At 48.5% G+C, this 23,121-nt stretch overlaps 1 protein-coding gene across 1 annotated transcript in view; it reads left to right on the top strand.

Annotated features, from left to right (window-relative positions):
- Positions 1-22,835, top strand: part of PRKD2 (protein kinase D2) — a 32,908-nt gene extending 10,073 nt beyond the window's left edge. The window contains exons 4-18 of the mRNA XM_043899577.1: positions 1,447-1,601; positions 1,706-1,928; positions 3,236-3,313; positions 3,391-3,544; positions 4,529-4,646; positions 4,940-5,017; positions 6,486-6,744; positions 8,454-8,506; positions 8,647-8,719; positions 9,208-9,314; positions 10,163-10,324; positions 14,852-14,950; positions 18,932-19,199; positions 21,963-22,048; positions 22,381-22,835. Coding sequence (XP_043755512.1) covers positions 1,447-1,601; positions 1,706-1,928; positions 3,236-3,313; positions 3,391-3,544; positions 4,529-4,646; positions 4,940-5,017; positions 6,486-6,744; positions 8,454-8,506; positions 8,647-8,719; positions 9,208-9,314; positions 10,163-10,324; positions 14,852-14,950; positions 18,932-19,199; positions 21,963-22,048; positions 22,381-22,593 — 2,126 coding nt within the window. The 3' untranslated portion in view covers positions 22,594-22,835. The remainder of the gene's footprint in view (positions 1-1,446; positions 1,602-1,705; positions 1,929-3,235; positions 3,314-3,390; positions 3,545-4,528; positions 4,647-4,939; positions 5,018-6,485; positions 6,745-8,453; positions 8,507-8,646; positions 8,720-9,207; positions 9,315-10,162; positions 10,325-14,851; positions 14,951-18,931; positions 19,200-21,962; positions 22,049-22,380) is intronic.
- The last annotated feature ends 286 nt before the right edge of the window (positions 22,836-23,121 follow it).

The raw sequence follows: 23,121 nt of genomic DNA, 5'->3' as shown, positions 1-23,121 counted from the left end.
CTGGAACTCCTAGCAGTGCCAACAGCGGCCCTGAAGCTTGCATCTACAGTTGTGACATCATGCATTCGAGACTGCCTAGGAGGAGGAATTATGGAGCAGGAAAGTCTGTAACAGGCAGGCTGCCAGAAGACAGGTTTCATGAGGTGTTCCAAAAGAAGTTTCCAAAGGATGGAGGAACATTTCTTTCTTTTTTTTTTTTTTTAGTGTTTATTTAATTTGTTTGACTGTGCTGGGTTTTAGTTGCAGCATTCCAACTGTTAGTTGGAGCATGTGGGATCTATTTCCCTGACCAGGAATCGAACCCAGGCCCCTTGCATTGGAAAGCATGGAGTCTTAGCTAAGGGAGTCCCTGAAGGAAGATTCTTTGCTCCAGAGGGCAGTCCTGGAGTCATCTGGAATTATCAGAGATGTATGGAGAAGCGTTCAGGAAGTCCAGTAGGAAATGACAAGCTCAGCCTGACTCTATCATGGTCAAGGATTAAAAATAGAAAAGAAAGAACAAAGGCACACTTCCACCTCATACGATACAACCATCTGGAGTGGGACTGAAAATGTGCTCTTTCCCCAGAAGGCAATGTCCTCGTGTGATAGTCCCTATTCTCCTTTGATATTCTGTAACTTAGATATCCGGACTCACCAGGTGGCTCAGTGGCAAAGAATCTGCCTGCCAATGAAGGAGACGCGGGTTTGATCCCTGGTTCAGGTAGATCCACTGGAGAAGGAAATGACAAACCCACTCCAGTATTCTTGCCTGGAGAATCCCATGGACAGAGGAGCCTGGAGGTGCTACAGTCCATGGGGTGGTAAAAGAGTCAGACATGACTTAGCAACTGAACAACAACAACTTACATACCGTGATATAAAGGTAGTTATTATTAATATCTTATGTTAGAGGATAACGGGGTAGAGGAGGGAAGAAGAAAATATTTGGTATCCCGCACGTATTCATAACAAAGTAAGGAAGAAATAGTCCTAACTGTGACAGTCCTCGGGGCTGCAACTAGCCACGTGGCTGTGGCTTCTTTGTCTTCCTTCTCCACTGCCTGGTCCATATTTCCCTCGCCCTCAGCCAACACCTCACCTGCCCAGGGTGGTGGCCCAAACCTTTCTTTCTTTCTTTCTTTTCTGGCTGCCCCACGCATCTTGGAGCTTATTTTCCCAATCAGGGATTGCACCGGCATCCTCAAGGGCGAAAGCGCGGAGTCCTAACCACAGGACTGCCAGGGAATTCCCCAGACCTTTATTCCTGCAGTCTCTCAGCCCTTAGCAGTTCTGCCTGAACTGGGTTTTGTAGTTTTCCGTTGAAGTTAATTACACTAGGAAGAGGTATCTCGAGGGATCTGCTCTATTCCAGAGCTTCAGAAAAGGAGGAGGAAGGGGTGAGCGGAGCTTTAGAGCCGGGACCCGGTAGAGGCTCTGAATCTGACCGTCTGGCGCCCCCAACAGGCTGCGGACTGAATTACCACAAGCGCTGCGCCTTCAGCATCCCCAACAACTGCAGCGGGGCGCGCAAGCGACGCCTGTCGTCCACGTCTCTGGCCAGCGGCCACTCGGTGCGCCTGGGCACCTCTGAGTCCCTGCTCAGCATGACTGATGAGCTGGTGAGCGGCTGGGGGAATGGAGAGGGTGAGTGGCTGGAGGCTGAGGGGGATACGGTGTGGGGGCAACTCACTGGAGTGTCCCTTCCACTCTTGACGTCTCATAGAGCCGTAGCACCACCGAGCTCATCCCTCGCCGCCCTCCCTCGTCCTCCTCTTCATCTTCTGCCTCGTCCTACACCGGTCGCCCCATCGAGCTGGATAAGATGCTGCTGTCCAAGGTCAAGGTGCCACACACCTTCCTCATCCACAGCTACACACGGCCCACCGTCTGCCAGGCTTGCAAGAAACTCCTCAAGGGCCTCTTTCGCCAGGGCCTGCAGTGCAAAGGTCAGCGAGGGTACCGGGGTGGGGGTAGGGGGGCTGTGGGGGGCGGGACAGAGTCAGAATCCGTGCCCCCCAGCCCCAACACACACACACACACACTCTTAACGGGCTTAGGATCTCAGCTGGGCTTGTGGCTGCAAACAAGAACCTCTGGCCTGTTCTTTAGAAGCACAGGGTCTCAGAGGGGAGTGCCCTGAATCCTGGTGTTCTAGAACGTTTGGAATTCTGGAATCCTAGAACCTCAGTCCTTAGAAACTTGTAATCCTAGAGCCTGAGAAATCTATATTCATATGACTCTTAGCATGGAATTCTAAAACCATGGAGCTTGAGAATTCTCAAATCAGAGAATTGTAGAAACATAAGTTTCAAGACTTCTGGATCATAGGATTCAACAGAATGAATCACAGAACCTTAGACTTAGAAATATTAAAACTCTCAAATTATAGATTCTCAGGTGTTCATTGTTTGTTTCATACCTTATTCAAGACTCCACATTGTACTTAATTGCATTGAGCAACTACAGCTGCATGCAACAAATTTGGGTAAATTATCTTTTCATACCTATTCTATGACAAATATTTTCTATGTCCTTGTTATAGTTTCTTAGATACACCATCATTTAAAAGTGGGCATTTAATTTCCAAATACATGGGATTTTTAAAGTAAAAAAAAAAAAAAGATTCTCAGAATATTAGAACTTTAAAACTATAGGAAGTGAGAATGAGAGAAACCTAGAAACAACACATTTGAGTCTGAAAAGTCTAGAACCATATAGCCTTGGAGGCGTCACATTCCAGAGTCCTAGAAATCTAGGATCCCAGAACTTTGAATGATCAAATTCTGGAATACCAGAAGTCTAGATCCATAAAAAGTTAGAGCCATCCAATTCTAGGATTCAGAACAAGCAAATTCTAGAATCTTAGATATTTGGAGCTAAAGAACTATAGAAACATTAAGTTCTACATTCCTGGATGTACAGAATCCTAAAAATTTTGACACTATCAGATTCTAGAGGCTTAGAGTCTAGAATCATAGAACTGTAGAGTCACCAAATTTAGACTCTGTGAGTCCTACGACTGTCAAGCCATGGACACTTCATCTGGCCCTCTTCCATTTAATCGAGCCACTCCATAGTTGAGGATTTTGACTCAAAGGCAGGATGACCAGAGTAGGATCAGTTAGCTTTCCTGCCCCCCAAAGCAAGAACAGACTCTTTTGAGACTGGGGGCTAGGGATCAAGGGTCAACCCTTAGAGGTGACCTCTCTTCTCCCCCTTCCCCTCTCCACATTCCTTGTCCTCCTACCACCAGACTGCAAGTTCAACTGTCACAAACGTTGCGCCACCCGCGTCCCTAACGACTGTCTGGGGGAGGCACTCATCAATGGAGGTAAGAAGCTAGGGGTGCTGAGTGGGAAAAGGCAACAGGACTAGGTGGAGGCCCCTCTGATTCCCCTGTCCCCCCAGATGTGCCCATGGAGGAGGCCACTGATTTCAGCGAAGCTGACAAGAGCTCCCTCACGGATGAGCCAGATGACTCTGGTTTCATCCCTGGCTCCCACTCGGAAAATGCTCTCCATGCCAGCGAGGAGGAGGAAGGAGAGGGGGGCAAATCTGAGAGGTACCCAGGGCCCCATCCAGCAAAGGCCCTTCCCCATCCCTACCATGGGTTGATTTCACCCTGTACTTTTACATTTCCCAGTTTCCTGAGACCTGTTGCAGAAGTAGCAAGCAACCTGGAGTGGCTGAAACAGGGAGAATGAGGGGGAAAGGATGGGAAGTGAGGCTGGGGTGGGGGGGCGGTATTCAGATCACATTGGTCACCCTGAGTTTCCTCCTAGTACCACCGGCCGTGGCCGCCTGGAACATCAGAATCTGTTTCTCCCAGGTCTTTCCAGGTCTTCCCTAGCATTAACAGAGTGATAAGCTATCAGAGTTGGACCTTGAAGCACTTGAGAAGAGAGGGCTATTGGGAGAGGCAGCGTATTTCACAGATGAGGAAATTGAGTCTCACAGAGGCAAAGAGAAGTGGCCACAGGCAGTCCAGTCCGGGTTCTCGCACAGGGATCAAGAGATTATTGGCGAAAAAAAAAAAAAGAGAGAGAGAGAGAGATTGTTGGCTCTGGAGTTGCACAAGTCACTTAATTTTTCTCTGCCTTCATTTCCACACTGTAATAATAGCGTATGCACAGCGGCACAAAGAGGTTGAATCACTTGCTCGATGTCACACAACTGGCTCCACAATCAGTGGGTTCAGTACTAATGACCACTTATTGGGGGCCCACCATGTGCCAAACACTCTGCTAAGCTCCTAAGAAGGGCTTCACTTCTCACAACAACCCCTTTGGGTGGAGAAACTGAGGCACGAAGAGATTAGTTCTTGCCAGGCAGCCTGACTTTGGAAACCAGCCTTTTTAATGTGGGTCTCTCAAGAGTCGCCTTCCTCATTATGGTAAATCTGGAAACACAGGCAAAAAAGTGTGGCCGAAATCGCCCTAGCCACCCAGAGATTGACTCCCACTTCCCCACACCTCCCCGCTGCTGTAGCCCCAGGCACTGTGGTTATTTTCTGCTTGTAACCTCTACCTCTCTCCCCGACTCTCAGCTCCCTGGGGTACATCCCACTAATGAGGGTGGTGCAGTCAGTGCGACACACAACGCGGAAATCCAGCACTACGCTTCGAGAGGGCTGGGTGGTTCATTACAGCAACAAGGATACACTGGTGAGTGGGCGGGTGGGGGGCAGGTAGGTGGGGCTAGAGTTGGAGGAGGTGGGGCTAGAGGGGGCGGGGCTGGCTGGGGCTTGGAATGGGCGGAGTCATGCTGGAGGCAGAGCTAGAAATGGGTGGCTCTAGGGCTTGGGGGCGGGGCGGGATTTGGGGGCGGGACTAAGGCAGGAGGTCAGGAGGGGTGAGGCGGGGCTAGAATTAGGGGCGGGATTTGGCTGGGATTAGAGTCAGAGCAGCCGTAGTATGCAGGCGGGCGACCTCACCCTCTCAAGCACCTCTCCCAACAGAGGAAGCGGCACTATTGGCGCCTGGACTGCAAGTGCATCACGCTCTTCCAGAACAACACGACCAACAGATACTACAAGGTGGGCCTTCTGGCTCCCAGGTCCCCCAGCCCTCTCCTCTTTGTCCGCTATATTCTCCCTTCCTCTCTCAGTTGCTTCAGCCAAACGCCTGCGAATCACACCCTCTGTCCAACCCCTGCTTGTACGCTCCCGTCCCATCAGCAAGTGTCGCCCACGTGGACGCCGTGCCCTGAGTTTGATTTCGGCTCCATCACTTTTCAGCTGGGGGACCCAGGCAAGTTACCTCACCTCTCTGCACCCTGCGCCTCTCACCTGTAAAGGGCGACCAAGAATAGTCCTTGCCACAAGGCTGTGCCAGAATTCAAAGAGATAATCTATGTGGAGCAATTAGTTTAGGACCAGGCGTATTTAAGCTCCATTAGACTCGCAGTAATTTAAGTGTGTTATCATTATTACATTATAGTTAATTTATTGAATTCTTTCTTTGTATTCATTCATCAGTGCCTCCCATGCCAGTCCTGGGTTCCAGCGAGTCTCCTCCCGGGTCCTCGCTTCTGCCCTTGTCCTCACTGTCTTTTTCTACTTAGCTGTCACAGGAGTCCATTAAAACCATTACAATCTCCCAGTGGCTCTCACTGCCCTTGTAATAAAACCCAGACACCTCACTGTTTACCCGCTCTGGAGGATCCTCCTAACCCATCCCATGGCTGCTTTCTTCTCATCCTTCCCATTTTCCTCAAGCCATGTTATCTAAAATACCATCCCTGCTGCAACGTCTCCATCTTCTGGTTTGTTTGGTTTGGCCGTGTGGCATGTGGGATCATCCCTGACCAGGGATCAAACCTGTGCCCCCTGCATTGGGAGCTCAGAGTCCTAACCACTGGACCCCCAGTAAAGTCCTGGCTCCTGGCTTTATGGGTTTCATAAGTCTCTCTTTCTCATTCTTTCCTTCTTTTCTTCCTCCCTTCCTTTGTCTTTCAACACTTCCCAAAGCATATTCTTCTTCCTCTCCATAGACCCTCCACCTTCTCTCCTCCCAGGGCCCCTCTGCCTCCCGCCTTGTCTCCTCTGTCAGTTCCACCTCTCTCATTCACCTTCCACACAAAGTCAGAAAGAAATGCTCCCTGCCTTGCGCTAAACCCTTCCATGGTTCCCCAGGGCCCTGGAGACAAAGCCCAGGCTCCTGCCTGTGGCCCATGAGGCCCTGCAGAGCTGGCCCTAGCCTGATCTCCCTTTTTTATTCATCAAACCTGGCATACCTACTTTGTGCCAGGCACCATCCATGTAATGGGGATATGGCATGTCCCTTGAACCCAAGCCTTTTCTACCTCAGGACCTTTGCACATGCTTTCCCCTCAACATTCCTCCACCAGCTGGCCTCTTCTTACCTTTCTGATCTCTGCTTCAATGTAAATTCTGCCAGGAGGCCTTTCCTGACCACTCCATGCAAAATGTGTGCTCATCTGAGTAAGTAGAGAGTGCCGGGGTCTGCCCAGAGCCCTCACACATACTATCTCTGTCCTATCAGGAAATTCCACTGTCTGAAATCCTCACCGTGGAGCCGGCCCAGAACTTCAGCCTCGTGCCACCAGGCACCAACCCACACTGCTTCGAGATTGTCACTGCCAATGCCACCTACTTTGTGGGAGAAACCCCTGGTGGGGCCCCAGGAGGGCCTAGCGGGCAGGGGGCTGAGACTGCCCGGGGCTGGGAAACAGCCATCCGCCAGGCCTTGATGCCTGTCATCCTCCAGGACGCACTCAACGCCCCTGGCCACGCACCCCACAGTAAGGGCCCCACTCCAGGTCCCTGGGAAGAGGGGTCTCAGAGGGCTTGGGGGGGGCCCTTGGAGAAGGGAAGAGCCAGGGAATGGCAGAGCGGAGAATGTGGCTTCTGGACTCAGCAGAAATCAGTCTAAATCATTAAGTCCCAGAGCTCATGTGTAGCCTTGGGCATGTCACTTCCCCTTTCTGAGTCTTGTCCCGGGGCAAGTAATGACTCCTTCAAATTGTGAGTTCAGACTTTTTAATTCATGCTCCTTTGTGCCTGTCCTGTGTCAGACAGTGCTGTGGGCCCAGCTGTGACCAAAACAGCCCAGGACCCGCTCTTCTGGGACTCACAGTCCCAGAAGGAAGACACACCTGTCCCCACATAGGCCCACAGTTGGCAGGGCTGGGACAGGGGAGCCAGAGGGCTGTGGGAGCTCAGAGGAGGTGACTAACCCAGCCTGAGTGTCCAGGAGGGCTTCCTGGAGGACGCAACATCCAGGCTAAGACCTGGAAGTCAAGCAGGGGTGAAATGAAGAGAAAGGAAATGGGAAATCATTTCAGGCAGAGGCAAAGGATGATCAGAGTCCTGGGTTACTATGTTATGGAGCTCATAGTCCAGGGTGACTGACAGACGTTCATCAGATCTTCCTGGGTGAATGACAAGTGGGATGTAGAACATGTGCTAGAGGAATCTGATGTGGTCCCAGGGTAACATGTGAGCTGAGACTGGGCGACGAGGAGGATTTAACTAAGTCCAGAGTGAGGGAAAGCACATTCCTGGCAGAGGGAAGAGCAAGTGCCAAGGACCGGAGATAGGAGAGACTTTGCCCTATGGGAGGCCTGGCGAGGAAGCCTGAATGTCAGGAACGCACAACAGCAAGGGAGAGGATGAAGTCAAAGAGGCAGAGGGGCCAGGCACTTCCTGTTATGCTATTTAAGGGACTTGGCCTTTCCCCTCAGGACACTGGGGAGCCATAGCAGAATTTTTTTTAATTAAAAAAATATTTATTTATTTGGCTGTGCCAGGTCTTAGCTGCAGCACACGAGAGCTTTAGTTGGGGCATGGGAACTCTCAGTTGCAGCCTGTGGGATCTAGTTCCCTGACCAGGGATTGAACCCAGCCCCCTGCATTGGGAGTCTGGAGTCTTAGCTACTGGACCACCAGGGAAGTCCCCATGGCAGGGTTTTGAGCAGGGGAAGGACAGAGTTAGGCTTATGCTTTGGCAAGATCCCTCTGGCTTCCCTTTGGAGGAAGAACAGGAGAGATGGAGACAGGACAGGGAGACCAGGGAGGAGGCTAAGGGGCAAGGACCAAATATTCCTCAGGGAGGGGACAGATGTTCAAATGGCAGAAGGATCAGGACTTTGGAAATGTCTGGCCCTGGTTCGGTTGGTAGTGGGGCAAATTCAGGGGAAGAAGCCTGAGTCAGTTTCCCACTGAGCCCCAGTTTTCTCCTCAGTAAAATGGGATCATCACGCCTCCCTTGGTGCTGAGATGACAGATGCAATGCTCGGTGAACTGCTTCATGACAACATATTTTGAGCTCCTCTCATTTCCTCCTCTCACTGGCCCTAGGAGGGAGGTCCTTTTATCTTTCCTGTTCTTCGGGATGAGAAAACTGAGGTTCTTAGTGAACGAGTCTAGTCTAACTACTGGCTCCAGAGGGTGGAGTTATGGGTGATCTTGAGCCTGGGGTCTTCTCACGTCCGCCTTCCCCTCTCCCCAGGACAAGCTTCTCTGAGCATCTCTGTGTCTAACAGCCAGATTCAAGAGAATGTGGTAAGACCCCACCCACACCCGGCAGCCCCAAGGATGTGCCCCCCACCCCAAACAACCCCCAGCTCTCCAACCCTCCCAGCCTCCTTGACCACCCCCCATCTTCATGTGCCCCTCTGACTCTCCCTCTCCCCATCCTGCAGGACATCGCCACTGTCTACCAGATCTTCCCAGACGAGGTGCTGGGCTCCGGCCAGTTTGGAGTGGTCTATGGCGGTGAGGATGTTTCAAGAGCCGACCTAGAAAGGCGTCTTGGGGGTTTCTGGGCTCCAGACCTACCCTTCTGCTTGGCCACATGCTCACCTCCTTTTCTAGTTGATTAAGAAAGCTGGATCCTGGGGGCAGATGGTTGCAGGCTCACGTTTTCTCACTCGGAAAGGCCGGTGACTCTCTCCGTTATTAATAGGGAAGGTAAACTCTGCGCTGATTGGCCACAGAGCTAGATGCTGTATTCTGATTGGTTACAAATCTAGCTTCTTATGTTATAGCACCTCAGAGATCTGACTTTACCTTCCTTCATTCTACCTTTATTCCTAGGGCCACCCACCCTTGACATCGCTCCCAGGGGCCCCTCAGAGTCCCCTTGGTGGCCTTTCATCCACCTCTGCCCAACTCTAGCTGCGTGTCTCTAGTGGGGTCTTCCTCTTGCCAGGACTGGAAGGTCCTACTTCTCTCATCCCGCACCTCCCCTACCCTCTGCCCAGGGAAGCACCGGAAGACAGGCCGGGACGTGGCAGTAAAGGTCATCGACAAACTGCGTTTCCCCACCAAGCAGGAGAGCCAACTCCGGAACGAAGTGGCCATTCTGCAGGTGACCCCTGGAGTCTATGGTCCTGCTCTGCCCCCATCCCCACTCTGCAAGGGCTTTCCCTTCCCACTTCCTCCAATCTGGGGGTGGTCAGGGAGGGCTTTCTAGAGGAGGCGGTATGCATGTTGAGACTGAAGGGGTGGCGCACGTATTCTGAGCAGAGGGACCAGCCTGTGCGAAGGTCCAGAGTTGAGAGGGAACGCAAAGTCTTCTAGGAATTTGAAGGGGTTCAAGGTTACTAGATGGTTTATGTGAAGCAAGGTGGTAGGCGGTGAGGCTAGGAAGCAGGGTGGGGTCCCACCCTATGGGCTTTCTCCTAAGGGTACTAGAGAGCCATGGAAAGATTCTGAGCAAAGAGGGGGACAGAGTCAGATGTGTGAACTTTAGGAAGATCCCACTGGCTGCTATTGGAGGGGAGGTGGAACGGTTGTGGGGCTGGAGCCTGGAGCCTGGAACCCTGGGAGGAGGCTGGGTGGGGACCTGTGTGAAGAGATGGGGTTCAGCTAGGCAAGGGTTGGGCAAGAGCCAGGAGGGCGGGGATTTAAAAGATACAGATGTACAAAGCTCCTTCCCATTTCTTCAGGTTCCCTTCTCTCCTGCTCCCTCAACCCGGGGCCTTCACCATAACTTCATGGTGTAAAGATCCTTCTGGACACCCAGTGGTGCAGGAGGGGTGGTCCTCTCTGGGGCTGTGGACACCCTTTTCCCTCTGCCACTGCCACCCCCAGGGGGGAACGGCCCTCCAGGGACATCCTCTTCTTGTTCGTTGTCCGCCCGCTCCTGTGGCTTGTCCTCTGGGGTCGCAAGCTCATGGGCGACGTGGGTCCTGACCGCCCTCCTCCCCACCCCAGAGTCTGCGGCACCCAGGGATTGTCAACCTGGAATGTATGTTCGAGACCCCGGAGAAGGTGTTCGTGGTGATGGAGAAGCTGCACGGGGACATGCTGGAGATGATCCTCTCCAGCGAGAAGGGCCGGCTGCCTGAGCGCCTCACCAAGTTCCTCATCACCCAGGTGCGCACGCCCCGCCCCCCGCCCCCCCCCGCCGCCCCCGCCTCCCCGCCTCCCCGCCTCCCCAGCCAGGCTCCCCACCTGTCCTGCAAGTCGCTCATCACCTAGGTGCGCACGCCCCGCCCACCGCCCGCCCACCGCCCCGCCCACCGCCCGCCTCCCCAGCCAGGCTCCCCACCTGTCCTGCAACTCACACCTGCGCTGTGTGCCCTGAAGGGCAGGCAGACCTTGGGTGAGAATCATAATAGCGGATAAGAGAAAATGTCGTAATAGAGTAATAATAACAATCATAGAAAAAGTATTAGAATGATACTTTAAAAATTATAATAGAATATGATAGAACAGTTAGTAGAATAACAGTAACAGAGTAATAACAATAGATACATAATAAGATAAGTTGAAAATAATAGAGCAGTAATAATAATATTACAGAAAATAATAACTATTATTTTTTATCTTTTATTACTTTATATAATGAGTCAGGCTCACTGGGCCTGCCTGACTTCATGAAGAAAAAGGGAAAGAGAGGCCTTTCTCTGGGGAGCTCATTCATTCATTTATTAAATGGTTCAGCAAACACTGTCTGGCCCCATGTCGGGCAGTGTGAGGACACAGCGGTGACCTCGATAGCCCCGGGTCTGTACAGTGATCACCCAGAGTGGGCAGGGCTGAGATGGGGGTGCTGATAATGAGAATGATAAACGATGTGGTCACTAACCTTTATTGAGCCCTTACTGTATGCCAGTCACTGTTTCAGTTCATGTAATCTTCCTAGCAACCTATGTGGTAGTGGTTATTACTACTCCCATTTTACTGAGGCTCAGAGACTTTAAGTAGCTCACCCAGGGCACACAGCTGGTGGGATTTAAACCTGGAAGCAGGCTTTTACCAAGTAAAGCCAAACAGTGTCTTAGTCACTCAGTCATGTCTGACTCTTTGTAACCCCATGGACTGTAGCCTGCCAGGCTCCTCTGTCCCTGGAATTCTCCAGGCAAGAATACTGGAGTGGGTTGCCATTCCCTTCTCCAAAAGTCAAACTAATTTGTGTTATTTGTCTGTGTGTGTGTGTGTCTGTGTGCATGCGTACGTACATTTAAATTGATTTCACATCACATATAACACTGTTGTTCTGCTTCTTACTTTCTTCATTTTAATAGTGCTTCTGAAAGACCGTTCTATTTCAGTATGTAGTTAGCAGAACTGTCTCTTTTTCTTAATTGTATCCCGTGACAATATCACCAAATTCTCCAGTTGCTGAGTATGTAGTTGGTTTCACTATCCCACTACTGCAAACAACAGCCTGTGAACATTTGTCTACAAACATTGACAGGCTCTGGTGGGAGGATTTCAATAGAACATGTTTCAAATAGTAGACTCCCGAGCCGAAGGAAATGTGCTTAAAATTTTTTTGAAAGGTGTTGCCCAGTTATTCTCTAAAACCTCTTTCAATCTTTGTTCTCACCAACAGAGTTTGAGGGTGTCTATTTTCTCAGTCCTTACTCTGGATAATATATTCACCAGTCCTTTTTTTTTTTTTTCCCCAAGCCACATGGCTTGAGGGATTTTAGTTCCTGATCGGGGGTTGAACCTGGGCCATGGCAGTGAAAGTGCTGAGTCCTAGCCACTAGACTGCCAGGGAATTCCCAATATAATCACTAGTCTTAAAGGTGGAAAAATAATACTTCATATGGCTTCATTTGGTGGTTTAAAAATTATGAGTGAGGTTGAGCATATTTTCATACGTTTATTGACCTGTACTTTATGCACTCTGGACTTCCCTGGTGACCCAGATGGTAAAGCGTCTGCCTACAATGCGGGAGACCTGGGTTCAATCCCTGGGTCGGGAAGATCTCCTGGAGAAGGAAATGGTAACCCACTCCAGTGTTCTTGCCTGGAAAATCCCATGGATGGAGAAGCCTGGTAGGCTACAGTCCATGGGGTCGGAAAGAGTCGGACACGACTGAGTGACTTCACTTTCACTTATGCACTCTGGCCATTTTTTTCAGTTGTATTATTCTTATTGAATTGTAAAGTGCTCTTTGTATATGAAGGACCCTGAATCTTTGTTGCTTGTGTTGTTCCCATCTTTTATCCTGGTATTTCTTTTCCTCTTCATTTTGTTTGTGGTGTTTACTTTCATTTTGGGGGTTTCACAGCCTTCTTGGAAATATCTTCCCACCTGCCTGGCCCTACACTTGATTCTAGAACATGTTCTCTGTTGGTTGAAAAGTTTCCTGTGCTGGCTTCCTTTCTCCAGGCCCAGCACTCTTGCTCTCCCAAGCTGTCTGCCTTTGTCAGTCTGGCTTGCGGGGTGGGGATAGAAACTCACCAAGACAGGCCCATCTGGACTTCAAGTGGGGAGAGAAAACTGCCTGCCTTCAGCAACTGAGGCAGTTTCTCTTTCATTCTGGTCTTTCATCTCTTTCTCTCTTTTTGTCTGTGCTCTTCTCTCTCTTTCTCTTTCTCTCTGCAGATTTCTGCTTTTTGCCTCTTGCCTGCCCCACCCCAAGTCCTGGGCTAAGCCCTATACCTCATGAACTTACAAACTTCACAACCATCTTCGAGGTAGGTATTACTATAATCTCCATTTTACAGATGAGGAAACTGAGGTTGAGGGGTTTCCCAGGTCTTGCCCAAGGTCATACACGTACAAGGGCACACTGCCAGGTAGCTGTCTGGCCAAGGTTTGAACCTGGGTCTGTCCAGCTTCCCATCTACCCTCTTTGTTCACCATATTTACTAGTGGTTGGGAAAATCAGTAAACCGAAGCTATGTAGGAGAGGATGTCCATATATGGCTTTGGACCCCCAGCCTCTCTGTAGAGTGAGGAACTTGGACCTCAGCAGTAGCTTTCAAATAGCATTTCCATACTCGAAAATCATCCAGTGAAAACAATGAAAAAGTCCAAATATTTCAGTTCTAAGATATAAAATACAGCTTCATGCTTATGTCACACTTTTGACAATTTGACATTTTGTTTGAGTTATGTAGAATCAAGGAAAATCATGGCTTCCATAGATAAGTAGTTACAAATGGTAACAGCCTTTTTTTTTTTTTTTTAAATTTTATTGATGTATTTATTTTTGGCTGTGCTGGATCTTCATTGCAGCCTGGGCTTATCTCTAGTTCTGGTGAGCAGTGGCTACTCTAGTTGTAGTGTGTGGGCTTCTCATTGCAGTGGCTTCTCTTTTTGTGGAGTGCAGGCTCTTGGCTTCAAGGTCTTCAGTAGTTGAGGCTCCCGGGCTCTAGAGCCCAGGTTCAATAGTTGGGGCTGATGAGCTTAGTTGCTCTGCAACATGTGGGATCTTCCCAGATCAGGGAGTTAATCCATGTCTCCTGCATTAGCATATAGATTCTTTACCACTATGCCACTAGGGAAGCCCAACAGTTTTTTTTGTTTGTTTAAGTCAGCTCACCTTGCCATCATAGAATATTTTTAAATTAACAGCTACAGCAGGAAAAGTTTGATTTGAAACACTCACAGGAACGTGTCCACTAACAGGCCATCACAAGAATAATAACCAAAACAACAATAATAATAGCTCACATGGAGTGCTTGCTGTGTGCCAGACATTGCCCTAAGCACTTTTTTTTTTTCTGGTGAAAACTAGTTTTATTTTTTAAACAGTATATGTACTAAGTTGCTTCTCACCTTATTCTTTAGACCAGAAGTCATTAATTATTGGTATGCAGAAATCTATGTTAAAAATACTTGAAATTCAGAAGGTCCATTTAGAGTAAACATCATATACCTCCCTTGAGATTAACAAGACATTGTATTTTTTTTTTAAGGTGATTTTTTTAAGTTTTTTTTTTTCATTTATTTTTATTAGTTGGAGGCTAATTACAATATTGTAGTGGATTTTGTCATACATTGACATGTATCAGCCATGGATTTACATGTATTCCCCATCCTGATCCTCCCTCCCTCCCTAAGCACTTTATATATTTCACTCAACTCACTTAAAACTCACAGCAACCCATGAGGATGGTTTCTGTTATCACCCTCATTTTACAGGTAAGAACATTGAGACCGAGAGAGAGAAAGTGACTTGCTGTAGGCAAGTGTGGAGTCAGGTTTGCTACCTTGATAAGGCTGGCTCTCAAATCCCCCCAACTCTTAAGGGTGTTATGTTTGATTTATAATATGTCATATTGGCATTGTTTGTAATTGTTTAGTATTTCAAGTTTTTAATGCGTGAAAAATATTTTTTTAAAAAATGGAATCACACAATAGCACCTCCTTGAAACCGCTGCATTATTCATAGCTCTTTTTCAGCAGGATCTTCCCAAACCCCCTGCTCAAGTTCAGTCTCCCTAGAATTATATGTCCAACTTCTATCTTTGACTGAAATGGTTCTGGGGTTCTGAGCTTCTTCTTTGGTGCTCCAATGCCTTCCCTGGTTCCGGGCGGGGGCTGAGGTGGGGGGCGGTGATGGCATGGATGGGGTTTGGAGGGCTGGCTGCTGAAGGCAGAATCTCACGGAAGGGACGTTTCTAACTTTTACTGGTGCCATCTCCTCCCCTCAGATCCTGGTGGCTTTGAGACACCTTCACTTCAAGAATATCGTCCACTGTGACTTGAAACCAGAAAACGTGTTGCTGTCATCAGCCGACCCATTTCCTCAGGTCAGAAATGTCCCCTCCTTATTTGGGGAAGTCCATCTAACGCTAACGGTGGGTGGGGACTGTGTTAATCAAGATAATTAATCAGCCACAGAGACCCAAGATAATGGCTTAAGTGAGACAGAGGCTTGCTTCTCACTCACGGACGGACTAGCATAATCATTTTGAGGGGGAAAAAGCAGTGCAACGGTGTTGGGACCACAGCTCCTGCTGTCTTGTTGTGGCCTCTCTATGGCGTTGCCTGGTCTTCATGGTCCATGTTGTGCCGCTGCTGCCCCACCTCCCAAATGTAAAAGGATAATGTGGGGGAGGAAAGAAACGGGGTAGAAGTAGATGCACCCCTTTCCTTCCCTAAGGTAATACTATGAACGTGCACGGGGCACGCCTCACATTCCATTGGCCAGAACTTGATCACGTGGGACTTCAAAGGCTGCTGGGAAATGTAGTTTTCATTCTGAGAGGCCGTGTGGCGCATTAAAAATCGAGAATTTTTATTAAGGGGAGAAGCAGAGAACAGATATTGCAGGGGAGCAACTGGTAATTTCTTCTGTGGGTCTCTTAGGAAAACAGTTTTTTTGGTGTTCTTCTTTGTTTTTAATATTTTTTCAAATTTATTTATTTGGCTGCTCCTGGTCTTAGTTGCCACATGCGGGATCTTCAATCTTCCCTTCCATATGTGAGATCTTTTTTAGTTGCAGCATGTGGGATCTAGTTCCCTGACCAGGGATCAAACCCACGCCCCCTGCATTAGGAATGTAGCCTCTTAGCCACTGGCCCACCAGGGAGGTCCCAGGAAAACAATCTTGATGAGCCTCTGATTGGTTGGATGAGAATCCCCTTGAGGCAAAGCCAGATTGAGCAAGGGTGATGATTATAACAGCTACAGTTAATTGGGTGCCCACTGTGTTTAAGGGCCTTTAGCTACAGGTTCTCATTTAGCCCTTCCACATCCCTGTGAAGTTTTTGCTTCCTTATCTCTCTTTTGTGATTATTTCATTTCATTTTAAAAGTTCATTTTGGTCATCAACTAAAAATTATTGTGTGCCTACTATGTGCCAGGCTGCATGCTGGAGCATTAGGAACTGTAGTAAGTAGAGACATCCCCATCCCCATGCCCACTGGTTTACAGCTGGGACTAATTTTGCATCCCAGGGGATATTTGACAACATTGGAGACGTTTTTGGTTGTCACAAGCTGTTTGAGGGGAAGCATTACTACTGGCATGGAGCGATTGCTAAGAATCCAACAGTGCACAGGATAGCCCCATAATACAAGATTATCTTTCCCTAATGTCAGTAGTGCAGGGTATGAGAAACTCTAACTTACAGCAGTAATATCCACTAGACATATAATGTGCTGGGACTTACTTCCCTGGTGGTTCAGTGGCTAAGACTCTGTGCTCCCAATGCAGGGGGCCCAGATTCAATCCCTGGTCAGGAAACTGGATCCCACATAATGCAACTAATAGTTCATAGGTCACAACCAGAGATTCCATATAAATTAAATCTTATAATTTATAATAAATATATAAATTTATAAATAAATATAAATTAATAAAAAAGAAATATAAGGTGAACCCTATTTACAATTTTACATTTTCTAGTAAGCCACATTTTAAAAACTGAAGAGAAACTGGTGAAATTAATTTTGCTAATATACTTTATTCTAGTATATCTAAATATTACCATTTCAACATGGAATTAGCATAAACATTATTAATGAAATATTCTTTCTTTTCCTACTAAGTCTTCCAAATCTGGTGTGTATTTTACACTTAAAGTAAATCTCAATTTGGGTAATAAATTTCTATGAGAAATACTTGATTTTGCACATAGATTTCAGAAAGTTAACAGTTGGGAAATTAGATTGACACACCCAAGTTGTTCCAAGCTTATTTAAAAATTTTCCAATAAAAAAAAATCTAGGACCCCTTTTAAAATGTAAATTAATTAAAATTAAACAAAAAATAGTTTCTCAGCTGCACTTGCCACATTCAAGTGATCTGCAGCCACATGTAGCCAACATGCTGGACAGCAAAGCTCATAGAGGGTAGATGAGATATTGGTCAAATTGTCACAAGAATGTAATTATATCTGTGATGAGTTCTGTGACACAGTTCTATGAGCTCAAACTGTATAGCCCAGTGGAAGGTCAGAGACAATTTATCTGAAGAAAGAGTAGGTTTTTTGGGGGGAAGGGACAGTGGGAGCAGCCTGTGCAAAGGCCCTGTGGTGTACTTAAAAAAAAACAACAACAGTTTTATTGAGATATAATGTGCATACTATACAATTTACCACTTTAAAGTATACAATTTAGTGGCTTTTAGGGTATTCAGAGTTGTGCAACCATCACCATGATCAATTTTGGAACATTTTCATAACCACAAAAGAAACCTCATGCTTCTTAGCCAACATTCTCCAATCGCACCATCTCCCCACCCACAACAACTAATCTACTTTCTGTGGATTTGTCTGTTCTGAGCATTTCATGTAAATGGAATAAACAAACACTTCTGTGTGTGTGTGTGTGTGCGCTCAGTAACTTCAGCCATGTCTGACTCTTTGCGACCCCATGGGCTATAGCCCACCAGGCTCCTCTGTCCCTGGGATTTTCCAGGCAAGAATACTGGAGTGAGTTGCCATGCCCTCTTCCAGGGGATCTTCCTGACCCAGGGATTGAACCTGGGTTTCCTGTACTGCAGGCAGATTCTTTACCATCTGAACCACCAGGGAAGCCCATCATATGTGGCCATAAAAAGAAATGAACTACTGACACATGTATAACATAAATGAACCTTGAAAACATTAATTGAGAAAAAGAAGCCAGTCACAAAGGATGACATATTATATTATTGTATATTCCATATATGTACACATGTAATACACAATATATGGAATATACAATAATATAATATGTCATCCTTTGTGACTGGCTTCTTTCCCTAATGTTTTCAAGGTTCATTTATGTTAGAGCATGTGTCAGTGCTTCACTTCTTTTTATGGCCATTTAATATTCCATCATAAGATAGGTAGAAAAGGGTGGATCTTAGAAAAGTAAAAGATTATAAGGTCTGTTAAAAGGGCAAAGGATCCTAGGAAAGGGTGGTATGGCTGTCACATTGAGATTTGGGTCAGGGGTTGGGGTGTGGCTGTTTTTGAAGGCAATAGAGGCTTGGGGCAATAGTGAGCCAGAGAAGGGTTTTGAGTAGGGGAGGGACAGTATATGAATAGAGGTGGCAGCTGCCTATGGACTGGTAGGCAGCAGACAGGACCTTGAACCCAGAATTTGCTGGCTCTGAAGCCTATTCATGACCCTCGACTGCCTCCAACGAGGGCAAGGTAGGTTCACACCTATGACCATGGATGCCATGGTCAGCTATTTACATGCTGGGTTCCCTTTAATCCCCAGGGAAGCCTGATCGGCAGCTGCTGTTAACATCCTCAACCCGGATGACAAAAACGGGGCTGCGAGAACTTCTGTCCCTCTGCTGAGATCCCTGAGGCCCGCTCTATGCCCAATGCTGCTTCTATCATTTTTCCATGTATTTACTCTTTCAATTCATACTAATACCCTTTAAGGTAGGGATTGTTAGCATCGCCATGTGCAAAAGAGGAGACAGAGGCAGAAGAAGGTTGAGACCTGTTCGACATGACAGAGGGATAGTAGCAGGGAGCCTTTACAGAGCCCTCACTGCAGGTCGGGGATTTATTGTCCTGTGAGCTTTAGATGGATGAAGTCCATATAATCCTCACGACAGCCCGTTGAGATAGGCGCTGGTACTATCTTCCCCCTCCTCGTACAGATGAATAAACGGAGGCCCAGACAGAGGAAGCCCCCTGCCCAGGGTCACCCAGCTAGCAGAGGAGCCTGGATTCGAACCAGCGTTCGATTTTGTCTGGGATTCTGTAGTGGCGGCACGCTTGCACAGAGGCGGGAGGCACGACCTCCACACGCCCTGAGACCCTCTATCCCTCGCCTCCGCAGGTGAAGCTGTGCGACTTCGGCTTCGCGCGCATCATCGGCGAGAAGTCGTTCCGGCGCTCGGTGGTGGGCACGCCGGCCTACCTGGCGCCCGAGGTGCTGCTCAACCAGGGTTACAACCGCTCGCTGGACATGTGGTCGGTGGGCGTGATCATGTACGTCAGCCTCAGCGGCACATTCCCCTTCAACGAGGACGAGGACATCAAAGACCAGATCCAGAATGCTGCCTTCATGTACCCGGCCTGCCCTTGGAGCTGCATCTCGGCCGGAGGTGAGGGGCTCGCCTGACTCCCGGGCGCAGGCGAGGGGCGGGGTCCCGCGGTGGGGGCGTGGTGGGGATAATGGGCGGGGCCGCCCTGAGGAGGCCTGTGGCCGTGAGGGTGGAGCCTAGTGATGCTGTTTAAGGGAGGCACGGAGACCTGGAACTTTGGGGGAGGGACTCAGCACGTGTGTGGAACTAGGGTCCGAAGACTCAGGCCTAGACTAGGTTATGTGGGTTGGAAAGGAAGTGCCTTAGGAACGTTAAGACACTTGCCACCTTGGAGGCTATTAATTAATACTTGGCTTGTCTAGGGCGAGACGGGGAGAAGGACTAGACCCGAGAAAGTCAAAGGGCTGGGGTGGCTAGGAGAAAGAACAGGTCCTCCTAAGGTGTTGGCTGGAGCCTGAAGTCTTTGGGGTTATGACCCCAAAAGGATTAACCCCGCAGGAGCAGTGGCGCCAGGCGGCAGGCTTGAGGAACAAGGGCATGGCTAATTTGCCGGGTACTGGGGCCATGACTGGGATGAAGATGGGCCTGGGCCCTAGGATTAGACCCAGTGATGGAGGGAGCTGATTTAGGGGCTTAGCTAGAGAAGGGGCAGGGCTTCCCTGGTGGCTTACGTGGTAAAGAATTTGCCTCCAATGTGGAAGACTTGGGTTCGATCCCTGGGTTGGGAAGATCCCCTGGAGAAGGGAATAGCAACCCACTCCAGTATTCTCTCCTGGGAAATTCCATGGACAGAGGATCCTGGAAGATGGGCTACAGTCCATGGGGTTACAAAGAGTCAGACATGACTGAGTGACTGACACTTTCACTAAAGGAGTGGCAGGGCCACAGAGGGTTTCTGAAGTTTTCTAAGGGAAGGACTGACCCTGAAACCAAAGTCAGGCCTGGAATCTGGGAGCAGGTGGAGGTCGGGAGAAGCATGGGACTATGGGGGTGGGGGCTGGGGGCAGGACAGAGGTGGACCTTGGGGTCTCTGCATATAGGGGCTTTGGCATCATGGCCTGGTAATGCTGATGGTCTTTGTGATGCTCCTGCCGACTTGGAGACGGGTCTGGGAAATTTAACTCCTGAGGGCCCCAGCTTTGGGGCAAAGCCAGGTGTAAGGGTGAGCCAAGGGCGAGGCTAAGATACTGGGGTGTGTGAAGATGCCTTAAATGAGTTAGAACAAAGGGCAGGTTCTGAAATCAGAAGCTCAGGAAGACAGAAGTGTGGGAGGGAGGTTAGTTAAAAAGACAAACATTTGGGAGTTCCCTGGTGGTCTAGTCATTAAGATTCAGTGCTTTCACTGCCATGGCCAGGGTTCAATCCCTAGTCAGGAACTGAGATTCCAAAAGACACAAGGTGCAGAGAGAAAAAAAAAAAACAAAAAACCAAGCTCATCCTTAAGAGTTTCTTCAACAAGTATGTGTTGAGTGTCTACTTCATGCCTAGTACTGACTGTCCTAGGTTCTGGGAATACTGGAATCAGTTGGAGAGAAGCGATCATGAAAGAAGGTGGTCCAGTGGTCCGTGAAGAGGAGGGGGAGGCATAGAGGGTGCGACCTCATGGAGCATGCAGAGGGGGTTACTCAGTGCAGGAAAAGGTGTTGGTGGCCCAAGAAAGATGAGCACCGAGCAGTGAGGAGGTGGGTTGACTTGAGCCCTGGAGCAGTGTAGTGGGTTATCTTTTGGGACCTGATCCGGAGTCCCTCGGTCAAAGTGTGTCCTCCGGTGTATGCGAGTGAATTTGAGTGTGGATGGGTGTGTGCAAGGGAGCTTGTGAGAACAAGGCCTATACTCAGAGGAGTTTACACAGTGGGGCCTTGTCTTTCAAGGCTCATGATCAAGCAGGGAGCCTTGGACGAGTGCTAGCTTGTCTTGAATGCCTGACACTCACTAATCCTTTTCATAGAGAGCGGGCCTCTGACTCTGGGCCTTCTGCAGGAAACTGGTGACTGATTAGCATCTCATAACATTGTTTTCTTTTTATTTTTGTGGACATGGCAAGTGATCTTAGGATTTCTATTGACCAGGGTGATAGAAAGTCTCCATTTTATATAATTCTGTATCCTATATTTTATATAAAGTACATATTTATATGATTATATATATAAATATATATGTATATATATTTGTGTATTTTCACCTTAAAAAGTGAGTTGAAAAAGTGAATTGATTTAAAACCAAATTCTACCTATTTTTCCAAGGGTTATGTACATGGTTCAGATTTTTTCTATGTACAAAAGGGTCTAAAATGAAAATTCTTATTCTTTTTTTTCCTCTTATTCTTTTATTTGACATCCTTCCCAAAGGCAGTGTGTATTACAAGTCTATATACTTATGCAAGCAGATATGGGTACATACATTCTCTTATTTCTCCTTTTACACAGATGGCAGCATGCTATACACAATATATATATATATATTTAACCAACTTGCTTTGTCCATATCCCAGCAATCTTGGGTAAATGAGTTGACTTAAAGAAAAATACTAAGTGAAATATAGTATAGATGTACCTGTACATGCTTGTGTATGACAAAACCAATGAAGGTGACATAGGAATGGGGAAACTGAGGTAGAGACTTGGTGGGAGATGTAGGATCCAAGGTGAGGGATGGGGATAAATGTGTAGTTTAATGAGGAAATAGGTGGGAGAGTGATTCGTGCAGGTGGGGCCTCTGCACTGAAGGAAGGCCCCCATGGCAGGTGAGTAGGGTGGGGTGCCTGTTGAAGGAGGGGCGCCCTCACCCCGCAGGATTTAAACTGTCTCTCTCCTTCCGGTGCAGCCATCGACCTCATCAACAACCTGCTGCAGGTGAAGATGCGCAAGCGCTACAGCGTGGACAAGTCTCTCAGCCACCCCTGGTTACAGGTGATTCAGGGGCGGGGCTGAGAGCCAAGCGGGAATGGCTGAGTCATTCGTTGGGATAGAGGAAGGCGTGGAACCACATCTCTTATTGGATACTAAGGTAGTTTAGGTTATAGGTACTTTCCCCCTGAACTAGGAATGTGGCTGAGCCTCCCATTGGCTGGGCTGTAGAAGGAAGTGGAGCTAATTGGCTAGGTAGGTTGTGAAGGGTGTGGCTTCACCGTCCTTGGTATCCGGTTTCTCACTGGTAGGCAGATCCCATGGGGGCGAAGCTCCGGCAACTATTGGCTGCCCTTGAGCAACACCGAAACTAATCCTTGTTCTCCCCGGCCCAGGAGTACCAGACGTGGCTGGACCTCCGGGAACTGGAAGGGAAGATGGGCGAGCGGTACATCACGCACGAGAGTGACGATGCGCGCTGGGAGCAGTTTGTGGCAGAGCACCCACTACCAGGGCCGGGGCTGCCAGCCGACGGGGTGCTTCGTGGGACCCTCCCACCCCCGGACCACGAGATGCAGGGGCTGGCCGAGCGCATCAGTGTCCTCTGAGGTCTCGGGCTCCCACTCTGGCTGCCTCGTGATGCTGTCCTTGCGTTCTCGGAGAGCGGCGCTTCACACCTTACCAGTGATGAACTGTTCTAAGGAAAGCAATTTCCTGCCCAACTTGGACACGCCCCCGGGGGAGGGGCATGGCGGGGGCGGGGGCAGGGGCCGGGGTTATTTCCAAAGTTAATTCCCCAGCAATTAAAATGGACTCATCTCTGGCCCTATGGCCTTGGTCTTTGGCCACACCGCACTCTCGTATTATTGAGTCTGTTGCTCACCAAGATGGAGTTCATCTGGGAAAAAGATGGGATGGAGGAGCAGTGTAGGGAGAGGAGTTTTGGAAGGAGAACTAACGGATAAAAAAATATACAGAGGGAGCACTGCCAGGAGGGAAGACTAGAAAGGGAAACAATGTGAAAGAGCATAAGGAGGAGAGGGAAGATTAATGGAGGAGAGATAGAAGGAATATGATCGGACAGGTGAAGGATTTAGAAAAACTCAAGTAATCTCATGGCTTAATGGTTTAATTTT

This window comes from Cervus elaphus, chromosome 4 (assembly GCF_910594005.1).
Source record: "Cervus elaphus chromosome 4, mCerEla1.1, whole genome shotgun sequence".
NCBI classification, from domain to species: domain Eukaryota; kingdom Metazoa; phylum Chordata; class Mammalia; order Artiodactyla; family Cervidae; genus Cervus; species Cervus elaphus.
Note: the sequence above shows the minus strand (reverse complement) of the source record. Positions and strands in the feature narration are given on the sequence as shown.